At 40.6% G+C, this 12,478-nt stretch overlaps 1 protein-coding gene across 1 annotated transcript; it reads right to left on the bottom strand.

Moving 5' to 3' along the window:
* Window positions 1-1,078: 1,078 nt before the first annotated feature.
* Window positions 1,079-12,012, bottom strand: LOC127320772 (probable LRR receptor-like serine/threonine-protein kinase At1g53440). Its single transcript, XM_051349844.1, has 24 exons — window positions 11,691-12,012; window positions 9,827-9,995; window positions 9,624-9,695; window positions 9,479-9,547; window positions 9,321-9,392; window positions 9,152-9,223; window positions 8,219-8,290; window positions 8,074-8,145; window positions 7,910-7,981; window positions 7,715-7,786; window positions 7,556-7,627; window positions 7,059-7,130; window positions 6,840-6,917; window positions 6,637-6,696; window positions 6,517-6,555; window positions 6,365-6,414; window positions 5,902-6,272; window positions 5,328-5,523; window positions 5,073-5,204; window positions 3,626-3,780; window positions 2,999-3,209; window positions 2,638-2,872; window positions 2,292-2,442; window positions 1,079-1,661 (listed from the first exon to the last, which is right to left on the bottom strand). Exons 1-24 carry the CDS (start codon window positions 11,800-11,802, stop codon window positions 1,296-1,298), a joined length of 3,042 nt encoding a protein of 1,013 aa, XP_051205804.1. The 5' UTR covers window positions 11,803-12,012; the 3' UTR covers window positions 1,079-1,295.
* Between the last annotated feature and the right edge of the window lie 466 nt (window positions 12,013-12,478).

Raw genomic sequence — 12,478 nt, 5'->3', positions numbered from 1 at the left:
CCGAACCGGTAGAAACAATCAAGGGCGGTGGACTCTGCCATCCGAAGATAGTCATCTGCAGAATCACCAGGAGCTCCATATGCCAGCATCCGCATAGCCACCGTGCACTTTTGAAGGGCGGAAAACCCTGCCATGCCGGTGCAATCCAACTTGCATCTGAAATAAGAGTCGTTGTCTCGAAGGGCATACACAATTTTCAGAAAGAGATTCCGGCTCATCCTGAAACGACACCTAAAAACAGCCTCACCGTGCAATGGATCGTTGGCGAAGTAGTCGGCGTAGAGCATGCAGTACCCCTCCATTCGCTGCCTCGGCTTGCACTTCCGGCGACCTGGTGCCGACCCACCACGGCGACCAATGACAGACTCGGCGTACAAGCTGGGCAGGCAAGCGAGGATGAGCAGGTGTTCCTCGTCTTGGGCGGCGGCCACCGTTTCTTCTTCAATAAGCTCGGCGAACATCTGCTCCTCCTCCTCCTCGGAGTCCATGTCCGGCCAGGCAGTTGGACGAACACCTGTCGGGCGTGTCGACGATGAGCGACGCGAGGGAGCTGCCCGGCAGCGGAAAATAGACAGAGGGTGGAGGAACGGCGGAATATAGGCTGCTGGGTGGAGGAACGGCGGAGTTGGGGCAACCCGCCGGCGGATTGCCAAGGGGTGGTGCCGGCGGCGAGAGAGCAAAGGGAGGGGAGGAGGGATTTGCGTCGACAAAGTGGTGGGGTTCGTCCGTTCTCTCGCCGACAGAGCGGGCCCGTCCCCGCTTTTCTCTCGTCCGGAGTCCCCGAGCACTCCCCGGGGGGCCGGGGATGGCCTGGGCTCTCCGGACGGATGAAAGGCCTAATCCGGACGAAAACGAGGAACCGGGGGCGCGGCTGGACCGTTTTCGTCCATCCGGATGAAAAAAATACGTCCTAGGGGGCCTCGTCGGGGAGACAGGTGGAGATGCTCTTATAGTTTTTGTCCTCTTGAACCGATACAACTTTGGAACAAGAGACCCAAGGGCAACCTATCCACAAGAGTTCCAGAATACCATAAGGCATCAAGTTCACTCCTTGTTTTGACATGACTCTGGTCACATATGTTTTGGTTCTCTCGAAACAATGACATTTTCTTAACACTTCACGAGTTAGACACATCATTTCCATATTTTTCTTGTCAGATGTCACGGGCTATTTCACAAGAAACATGAATGGCAACATCAATTTCGAATCAGAAAAATTGTGCTAAATACTTGTCCATTTACTGTTACTGAAAAAATGTTGGCATTGTTAACCTAGCTTGTTTTGGCGGTGAGGCTCACAGCTTCAGAGAAGATGAGCTTGAAGATGGGAGGTAACCGCTGTCCTTACCGCTGTACAGCAAGATTGATTGATCACTTGATGGCGCAAAAGACCAATCTGTTCGGCTGTTCATGGACTTCCCAGACTGGGCGATACTGAACCTCAAGTCTTCCTGTAGATCATCGTCAGGCGTAACCTCAATAGGGGCTTGGCCACAAAGCATCTTCACCACTGAGGACATTCTCGGCCGCTGCGTTGGTAATGTGTTTGTACATAGAAGAGCTACATTCAGCATCACCAGGGCTTCTTCTTGAGAAAATTCAGAACCAAGACGCTGGTCGACAATTTCTAAAAGTCTACCTTCCTGCTTCAATCTTTCGGCCTAAGGGAACAAATGCAAAGAAACAAATACTGTTTAAAATGTGTCACAAGATTATCAGCAGTTAATGTTTGTCCATTGAAGAATTATACAGTAGCAGTTTTCTTTTAGAATATGCAATGCTTGTGTCAAAAAGCTTTGTCGAGAAACATAATACTCCCTCTGATCGATAATAAGTGCCGGGAATTATGGATCGGAGGGAGTAGTAGTTATTGCGGCATTTCAGTTTCTAGCCCGATTTTGATGTGGTAAAAGAGGTTTAACAGTTATAATATGTCATTTAATAGGGTTATATATAATCCCACGCCAGCATTTCTTGTAGTGTTTTTGCGGGTAGTTGGTGCTTCCTTGATCTAAATACATGGCGACCTGGGAAAATTTTCCAAATAGAGGAACTAACATCCCAAAAGTACATCTCGTGAGACTCTGGGTGCTAGCTCAGTGGCAAGGATTGTCCAACCCACCCAGATTCAAGTTCCAAGGGACCTCTCCATCCGCTGCTGGAGAGGTCTCATCCTCTATCTAACAACGTATATCCAGTCCCCCATTGGTTAACGTTTATATTAGGACTTATGGCATTATGGCATTTGTTAGAGACAAAAAGTTTGTACCGAATAAATCATGATAGCATACCAAATCAAGAAGATGGAGATATTCTTCTCTTGACATGCTATTTGTATTGCTCTCCCCGCTAACAATCTCTAATGTCACCACTCCGAAACTGTAGACATCTGCTTTACGTGTCAAACAACCTCTTGTGGCATACTCAGGAGCCATGTATCCACTGACAAGAATTAATAGCAGGGTGAGATGACAGAGACTGAATAATTGAAAAAAATATTAAACATGTGAAAGTCAAATATAAAATGAAGACATTACAGTAGCTGAAACTAACAAGGCTATCTGAGAATATGGACATATCGATTCAAATATAATAGAAAGATAAAAAGATATACAAGCAAGTGGCAGAAGAGCTTACACAGTGCCAGCAATACGAGTGCTCACACGCCCACAGTCATCATTCAGCTTAGCCAAACCAAAATCAGATATTTTAGGTTGAAGTCTTTCGTCAAGAAGAATATTTGACGGTTTGATATCTCTGTGGACGATTTTCAGTGTTGATTCCTCATGGAGATAGGCTAGGCCCTTCGCGGTTCCAAGGCAGATGCTATACCTTGTTGGCCAGTCTAATTTCAATTGACGTTCTGCGCGGCCTAAAAATGCTCTTTTATTAGAACAAGGTACTTTCCAGGTATGATGAGTGTTGCACTAATTGGACAAATTCATTTCAGAACTGAAGAGACAACTTGAAAAATAGTAATAGAATCACAGGATCTTACCAAATAGTGCACGGCTAAGACTATTATTTTCCAGGAATTCATACACCAGCAGTAGCTCTTCTCCATCAATACAACAACCATAAAGCCTTACAAGGTTTGGATGTCTTAGAGAAGATATTATTCCTATCTCATTCAAAAACTCACGATTCCCTTGGCTTGATTTCGAGGACAGTTTCTTGACAGCAACTGCAGTACCATCTGCTAGAGTACCCTGAAGGACAATGGATTTTATGTATTTTGCAACTTACGAAAAATATTCACACATATAGAGAATATTTGTTTTAAAGCTACTAGTTGGTTGATTCACCAAAATTATTACTTCCTAGATCTAGAGTACCCTGAAGACAAGGAATTCAAAGAGTGTGTTACAACTTATGCAGTTACATACAATGTTGCATTTAGCCAGAAAAAAAAAACCGGTACAAAATGGAAATGATTGTTTTGCTTCTACTAGTTGGTTGATTCAGATACGTGATTACTTTATAGATTCCTTAGGTGGTATCTTAGATATTCTGAAAATGTTCAACTAAATATTTTATCCTAAAAATGTTTGTGGTGTTCTTAAAAGAGGGCCATTATTTTTTTCCCATGCGACCAGAAGAGAATCTTAAATTCAATAGTTTTTACCTTGTAAACAGGTCCAAAGCCACCCTCACCTATTTTACTTTCAGGATCAAAATGTTTTGTTGCAGACTCTATCTCTTTTAAGCTAAAGAAGTACTGTGCCCTCGCCTGAAGCTCAGAAGTATTGGTATTCCTTCCACGGTAAAATAATTGTCTACCTGTGATACACAAGAAAATATAACCAGGACATAAATGCAGCAAGTGGCTTTGTGATATTAAATTAAAAAACAGCATAAATCTTATTTGTCAGGCTTAGTTATGAAATAAACTGTCTCACTAAAATTATTCTATATAAACTACCTTATAAGCTTCAAAACATGGCCTGTGAATAAATGAGTATTCAGCCATGAATGAAATTGAGGAGCCAAATGACTCCAAAATTAACACCGAACAAGGAGCTTTATTCATTGTGTGAGTGAGAAGTATCTTTTCCCAAGAAAACAATGGAAAGTTTAACAGGAACTTTTGGGAATCTTGATGTTATTATAAGCTCAGAAATGACAAATATTTCTTTTGGTGCCAGAGGGAAAAAGAGGGTATTAGTTTCGACTTGCAAACACCAACTTGCAGAGGAGCAAGGAAATATCTTACGTTTCTACAATACACCGGTGGAAACCTTGCGATTTGAGTGCTGAAAAAATCTCGTACAAGAAATAACAGCAAAAAGGAACGCAATGTCATTGCGTTTTCTCGAAAAAAAAAAATAACAGAAAAAAAAACTTCCGTGATATTCTATATTGCGAGATCAGAAAATGCAATGCTCAATATTAGCTAGCAAGAAACAAAGTATATATATTATAAATATAATAAATACAGGCAACAGTTTTTTTTGTCTTTAGATATAACTAACTGTATAAATTTAATACCGCACAAACAAGTGGAGATTTGGTGCACATGGGCACCAGTATCCCATTTTTTTTAATATCGAAAATCATATTTCTGAGTTTGAAAAATTCTGAAAACAACACAGGATGTAGCCAGTGATGTATACCACAAACGTGCAACTATCAATTGGAAATAATGTGTATTTTGAGCTACACAAAAATGAAAAGAATGTGGATCTGAGTATCACATTTTCAAATCTCCAAAAAAAAATCTGATTTTGTCATTGTTGTGTAGCCCATAATAAAAAAGAATTTTGCATTGAGATTTTTCATGATTGTAGGATATATCATTGACAAAGTCCAGAATTGTTTTAAAAAAATTAAAATTATATATATGAGTTTTGATTTTTTGTTAATAGAGGGATCAGTAGAGCTCATGTGCCAAAAGACCTTTCCGCGCACAAAGGTAGTATCTTCAAGGATGCTTAAGTGTGGTGTTTCAAAGTAACTAAAAATACTGATCCAATTATTAATTTACAAGAAATATGTTAAACCAATGACAAGGAAAATGACTTAGAACATATATGTAGAAAGAATGACAAAAATAAAATTATAGATCAACTCACCAGTTCCCTTTCTATTCTTTTTCCGGAAGACTTTGATATAGAAGGCTACCAGCAGAAGTACGATAACTAGGCATGATGCTGCTATTATGGTAATAAACACTCCAGTAGAGATACCATGGTGATTCCTGTGCACTGCACTAATATTCATTTAGGTAACTTCCATGCATATAAAATACCATTGTGCAGTCTCCACTTGACAACAGAACAAAAATGCCAGGCTAAAAGGCTAGCGGGAGTGCAAAACTGAAGACTTACCTTGTGTCACAGATATGGCTGAGATCAATGGACCATACACACCCCGGTACGGTATAGCGGTTGTACCTTTGCCTCCCCAGTAGAAGTGGATTTCCAACGTATTTGTCATGATATTGGTTGTGAAATTCATTGAAATTGCCCGATTGACACCGCCAGCCACATCTTCAATATTAAAATCTTTTAGCACTTTAGCACCCTGAAATGATTGAAGGTGCTTAAGGCCACGAGATCAAGGAACAGCTTTATCAGGAACTTTTACAGAACTTTATGTTACCACAACAAACATTAAGCTACTCAGAGAAATAAAAAATCACATTTCACTTGTCATCTTTATGTCCAGCCTCTGATGTTCAGTCCACGACTTGAGTTTGTAGTTAATATATTTAATAGTAAGGCAGAGAATGATCCAGACCATACAATGCTCTGCAGTATGGTACTATAATAGTTGTCTATCTCTGGAACCAAAATTGCATTAAGATGAGCAATGAACTATAAAAAGTTGCAAAACAAGAATCAAGTTGCCAGCAATTATTATGGTAAACACAAGAGAACACATCACAGAGCAGATCTGTACCTGGATCAAGACTTCAAAAACACGCTTTCCATTGCTAGAATATGTATGATCGTCTGTGAACATAATCTCAGCAAAATGAAGATTGACTAGATATTCACCATTCTCCATGCAAAGGCCGTAATATTTCAGTGAAAGAGGGGAGAGGCGAGCTTCAGTATATAACTCGGGATGAGCCAGTGCGAGTCTTGATTTATTTCTAGCGATGTAGTCAGCATTTTCATTACCCACAAAATCTCCTGTACTACTATAAGCCCACCTCTTATCATCAGATAATACAAAAGTTGATGTTCCAATTTGAGATGAATCATCCTCATAGACATTCCCATCTATCACAACACTTCTACCACCACAGTTAATGAACAGGGAGTAATCTGAAAGTATTTGAAGCAATTTTCAGATGTCATTAGATATTTAAAGTTTTAAACGTACTGCTGGTCCATCTCCAGTGTGCAAGTAAACTTACATTGCGGTTTGCCCGTGCAGGGAAGGTTCTTTCTTAAACATGGCCGCAATCTTGCAAAAAAACAAAGAAGCACAAATGCACTAAAACCTTTCTTTCTTTCAAGGACATTTCATATAAAATAATCAACTGGACATTTAAGTATAGAATCTTACGAACTGTCATTCGTAACTGAGAAGCTTGACACCATATTTCTGCAATTATAGCATGCAAGGTATGTGAGCACCATGCAAGGCAAAGTTAATGAGTGGAAGATCTTTGAATGCGCAACATACACATTTGCTTGCTGACACTCAGTTGGAGGGTTACCCGTGAAGTCATTATACGACACATCCCTGAAAGACATTTGTGAAATGTCATCCACGAACAAATCACAGAACAGAAGGAGAAAAATAATAGTGCGAATCATTCCTTATTATCCATAAAAAGTTACAAAACACTGTATCCACAGAAAAGTACTGCATTGAGGAATACGCACATGTTTACTTTATTGCTTGCCTTGTTTTTCAACATCCAAGCAGGCAAATCTCCAGTCAGCATGTTATCTGTTAAGTACCTATTCTCAAGAATTGAAATGAGGGTATTGGAAAATGTATGATAAAACATAATGCTGGTGAGAAAGTTTCAGATTATACTGTTGAAAAAGGAGACAATAGGTTGGATTGCAAACTTATGTCTCACAGAATAAATCTCTTACAGAAATTGTAGTGACACCATTCCTCCAAATTCTGCTGGAATCTGACCAGAAAACTTGTTGAAACTTAGATCCCTGAAATTAACAACAGAGTGCAATCATGAAGACTATGCCAGATATTCATATAACCATACATGTACATCAGCTTTAAAGAACAGCTTTAAACCGGTGAATATATCAAGAAAGCACAAAAACATTTGGAATCACACAATATATCCAAGCTGTCACTTCACCTAAGGAGATCTATTCCTGCAAACTCCTAACATAATATACTCCCTCCGATCCATAATAAGTGCCATGCCTTTAGTTCAAATTTGTCCAAATTTGACCTAAATTTGAACTAAAGGCATGACACTTACTATGGATCGGAGGGAGTACATAGAATATAAATTTTCTTGTTCCACCCATACTGATGGTTGCCAAGTGCTACTAGTAAAACAAATGGAATACCCACTCTAAAACGAGAAGATGTGAGGCATTATAAAAACAGGATTACTTACAGTACTTTTAGATACTGCATTTGACCAAGGTAGACAGGTAACTTCCCGTGTATGGAGCAATTTCGCAGAACCCTGTAATGCAGAGAGAATTCACTATTCTGGCGATCAGGTCGGAAGAGCTACAGTGAGCTGGTACCAAATACACAGAGGTAAACTCACACTTCCGTTAGGTATTGCGCATTTTGTAAGGGAGGGAAATTCATGCTTGGTCCACTCAAATCAGTCACCCTCCTGATTATGTATGTACTACCATTAATCAATGAACTACTTTCTTCAAAAAATAAACAATCTAAATACAAGATTCTAGTAAGCATATCAGTAGGACGCTAGTACAGAGAAGTAAAATGTACATACAGTTCTGTTAAGTTTCTCAACAAAGCTATTTCTGAAGGAATAGGCCCACTCATCAAGGTACCCTGCATATCTCTGGAAAGTGGAGACAATATGTAAGGAAAAAACTTTGAGTCAGCAGAATAAAAATCATTTCATGAAATGTTCCATATGAGAGTGACACTAACATTCTGTTGAGCCGTTGCCAGTTCTTTATGAAACTAGGTATCCTTCCTGAAATGTTGTTCCCATCAATTCGGCTGCAATTTGCCAGATAAAAAATCAAGAGTTGCCACAAAAAAAAAATACTAATCAAGTAAGAATGAGACATACAAATCTGTCATATTTGTCAGCCTGGAAAAGGTTGAGGGCAACTCTCCTGTGATGTTATTTGCAGAAATGAAACTGTAAGAGAAAAATGAGTAATAATTCAAGAAACTTTAGATTACCCTTCATAAAAATTATTCTCAAAGACCTAGTCTCAATATTTTAGTATTAATAAAATGCATCGGTATCTCAGGGGAATGGAAAATAAACAGGAATTGTCTAAATAAGATTTACAACATGACCTTTTAGCTATACTGTCTAGTGGCTGTAATAATGTGAGAACATTAACACATAGAAGGTGCTATGTGAATATTTTTGTTCATTGGATATTCGAATTCATGATATGTCAAGTTGTAGCTGGGCAAAACCTCAAAAGATCCAATTGAAACATATCCCAAGTTTAAATTTTTCGAGTCAAAAAATAATTAAAAAAATGTAGGTTAATCTTTGGTATCTAGTCTTCAGTTATCACAGATGCACAACAGTTCAATGGCAAAGTCCCTCAGTAGTGAGGATTTACCAGTGAAAAGATAATTCAATTATCATAGTGTTGTGGACGCTAGTAAGATGGATGTGGCCAGCCGGATGGCAAGAAGACCAGGGATGGTCGTACTGTATCAGGAGACAGCAAGAGTCCTTTAGGAAAGTGTAGAATTAGGAAAGAGCACTTGTATAAGGAAAGGTCCAATGAGTCCAGTCATATTAGGAGAGGTCAAGGGTCTAAGCATCCACAATATAAGGATGTCATGTATCTAGGGTTGAGACAAGCAAGAACAATCAATCTAATCTCTCCCTAGTTTTCTCTCTTCTCAACCTATGTCTTCCCAACCCCTCGCAGCCACGCCGTCTGGCCATCTTCTGCACAGTAGTTATCCCGTTGTGGATCTAAGTCCACAACACATAGATAGTAGCTTTGTCTGAGCAAAAATAAGGACTTACAATCTCTCCAAACTGATGATGTTACCCAACTCTGGTGGAATAGGGCCCTCAAACTGATTGGCTTCTAGCTGTCTGCAGATAATGACTGACAAAAGTTAGCTCTTTTCATCTTTCAGTTCTACCCTAGAAAGCTGCATGTAATTGTAACCATAGTGTGGTTAGAACTCACAACGACTTCAACATTGGCATACTTGCAAGCTCCTTAGGTAGTGTTCCAGATATGCGATTTCCCTGAAGAGACCTGTAGTTGCACTAGAAGGTTGAGCAAATGGCACAACTTACATGCTTAATTTTGACAACATGATGGTGGGGACGTGCAAGACATACAGATTAAAAACTTGTAAGCTAGCCCATGATGCTGGAATTGGTCCTTGAATGAAGTTGCGTGACAAGTCACTGCAATGTTAACAAAACATTTTGTTGATGAACTGTGAATATCCTGATATTCCAGTAGATTAATTGAGTTACTTACAGATAACGTAGATAAGTAAGGTTGACAATTTCTTCAGGTAGAACTCCACTAAGATTCAGACGCATAAGCTGCCTGCAATGTATATAAACAAAGGCGTGAAACAATAGCATTAAGCGCAAAATGGAAGATGAGGAAGAGTTGAAGTATTATGGATAAGAACCATTTCAGAGCACATAAATTATTGAGCAAATGGCACATCTTACAAGCTAATAATATGACAGTTGGTGTGGTTCTGGAATGAACAATCACATGTCACATTGCTGACAATAAATCCAGTGGAGTTAACCCAAGTTCCAGACCCAATGCATGGATCCACACTGAAATCCCAATCCGTCTTGTTAAGCTTGCGTGCTATACCTTTGAGAGCTTCCACTGAAAAAATAAAATAAAGTTTAAATATTAACAGAATGATGTAGTACGTACGAACATTAGGAGTGTTGATCTCTTCTGTTCTTTCCCATTCCACAGAAAGAGATGAACAGACACCAGTAGCATCAGATTAGGAGTGTTCATCTCTTCTGTTCTTTCCCATTCCACAAAAAGAGATAAACAGACAGCAGTAGCGTCAGATTAGTATGGCAAACATAAAGTAATCAGATATGAGCATTTTTCAAATTGGTACAGTATGCTGCTTAATTATCATTATCGTGGAACACAGAGAAATGAATTGTTCAGTGAACTATGATCAAAAATTGCAGAATATTAATGAAGGTGGTTTTCATATTCCATTTCTCCAACTGTGGCAAAAAAAAAATACAGTAAAGGCTACCATCCAACATCCATGGGTGCCTTGTATGATCCTACCAATATTCAGTTATCACCGTGTGCCTGTGCGAGAAGCTTGTATATTTTGCTACGCACAAGATGTCAGCATTATCAATGGTGTTGCCCTCTGACTTACTCAGCTACCATCTTCATGTTGCTGCCAGCACCTCATCCTTATCACTTCTCTGAAGAATCAGCGGTGGACCTTAGACGGCAAGAACAGTACATTACTTGAAAAAAATCCTTATCACTTATCATCAAGAAAGACCATTATCATTCTGGTGACATGCGGATGGCAGTGTTTGTACCACACCACAAGGAACCAGAGCACACTGCCATCACCTAAACTCAAAAAAGATGTCTTGTGACACCACTACGAGCCATATTTGGGCATGCCGGGAAAGACAGCCGGGCGTGCACCTCTCAGTAATTTCGTCAAACACCTGGCTCACTGGACAAGAGCAATACGAGCAACACCTACTCGAAGTTCAAGTTCTGTTATAAATTGTGGGATCTAGGGGAAAAAGGAAGAGAGAGCGCGCAGATCTTGGGTCAAACATCGCGCTTGAGTTGACGAAGTGCACCGAAGTGGGATGCTCCCACTTTCTTGACGAAGGAAGCGGCACCAGCCGCATGAACAGAGGGCTAGAACCTATAGCTTTATGTTTGACTGATACTCCGAATGAGCAGACTGGCATTTCTTGCTGTAGGATTAGGATTTTTTTTCCTACTGTTGAAAAAAAGGACTTTCTCTCCATTTATCTTTTGCGCAAGTACAGTCCTACTCTGCTGCAAACATTTCACGGCAATAAAATAGGTACTGGTTATTATACGGACACATGAAGGCGTAACGTTTTCAGATCAAAAGGTGGTACAGTATCTATCTGTATATGCACATGAACACACGGAAGTTCCTTTTCTTTTTCGCCAGGAAGCAGATGAAAACATTTGATAGGTAAAAACAATAGGGTTAATCTCTCTCTCTCTCTCTCTCTCTCTCTGCCTAGTATTAGTAACCTGAACCAACAATTTTCTGATTGGTAAGTCGCTTGTGGAGAATCAGTAATAATTCAATTTTGGCACTGCGCTGTTCGAATGAAAAAAATTACGGAGTTAATTAGGAATATTGAATTGGGAAAAATAAGAAGGAATGAAACTATGCACAAAAACCACCATGCCGCGAGGGGAGGGGAAGGAGCAGAAGATGAGCTAAGGTGCGCACACATGCTGCTTCACAGAGAGAGAACACCAAAAACAAGAGGCGGCCAGCTCAAAAGTAGGCACCGCTAGTGCTCCCCTCACCTTCTTGCTCGGGCAGCTTCTGCGCCGCGCACCGACCGCCATTGCGGAAGCCAAGATCCAGCAGCAGGAGCAGGAGCGGCAGGAGACGGACGCCACGGTGGCCGCCTCCCATTTCCACCTTCCTCGTCACCGTCGATGTGAACCGAGAGGGAGAGCGAGCTCCTTCCTGCTGCTGCAGCAGCAAAGCTTCTGCGCTCTGTGTGCCGCCGTCTATGGCCTCTGGATTTGGAATTGGGAATAGCTTAGCTATCGTGGCCGGGAGGCGCGTCGGTGTCGGCGTCGGCGTCTGTGAGAGCGAGTGTGAGTGCGTGATGTCGCCTCCTGGCAGGCGGGTGGATGGCTGGACGCGCGCGGTTTAATTCTACACGGTATGTCTGTATGGGTTTGGCGTGGTGGCGAATGACGCTATCACTGCCCACTGGTACGGCTGTCGCAGCCGGATATGTAATTACTAATTAGCGTGTCTTGTTGTTTGATCAACTTGCTCGTTTCAGGTCCAAGAACTAAAGCACGCGCACCCAGCTTCAAGGTCACCGGGAGAGCTAGTCTCCACAAGACCTTGTGATTTTACTTTTACAAAAACATTTCCTCCATATCATCATTGAGCATTTATTTTTTTCAAAATGGGGAGTGAAACCCGGCTTCTGCATTATGATGATGCACTCGGTCTTTTATTAAAAATATTTGCGAGTACAAAGTTTATAACATCTCAGGCATCGCCCAGAGTTGATACAAGAATCAACCAGCGAAAGAAATCAAAAGAAACTGGACTAGACATCATTGTAGCC

This window comes from Lolium perenne, chromosome 6, assembly GCF_019359855.2.
Source record: "Lolium perenne isolate Kyuss_39 chromosome 6, Kyuss_2.0, whole genome shotgun sequence".
Classification (NCBI taxonomy): Eukaryota; Viridiplantae; Streptophyta; class Magnoliopsida; order Poales; family Poaceae; genus Lolium; species Lolium perenne.
The sequence above is the reverse complement of the archived record's forward strand: the minus strand, read 5'-3'. Positions and strand labels throughout refer to the sequence as shown.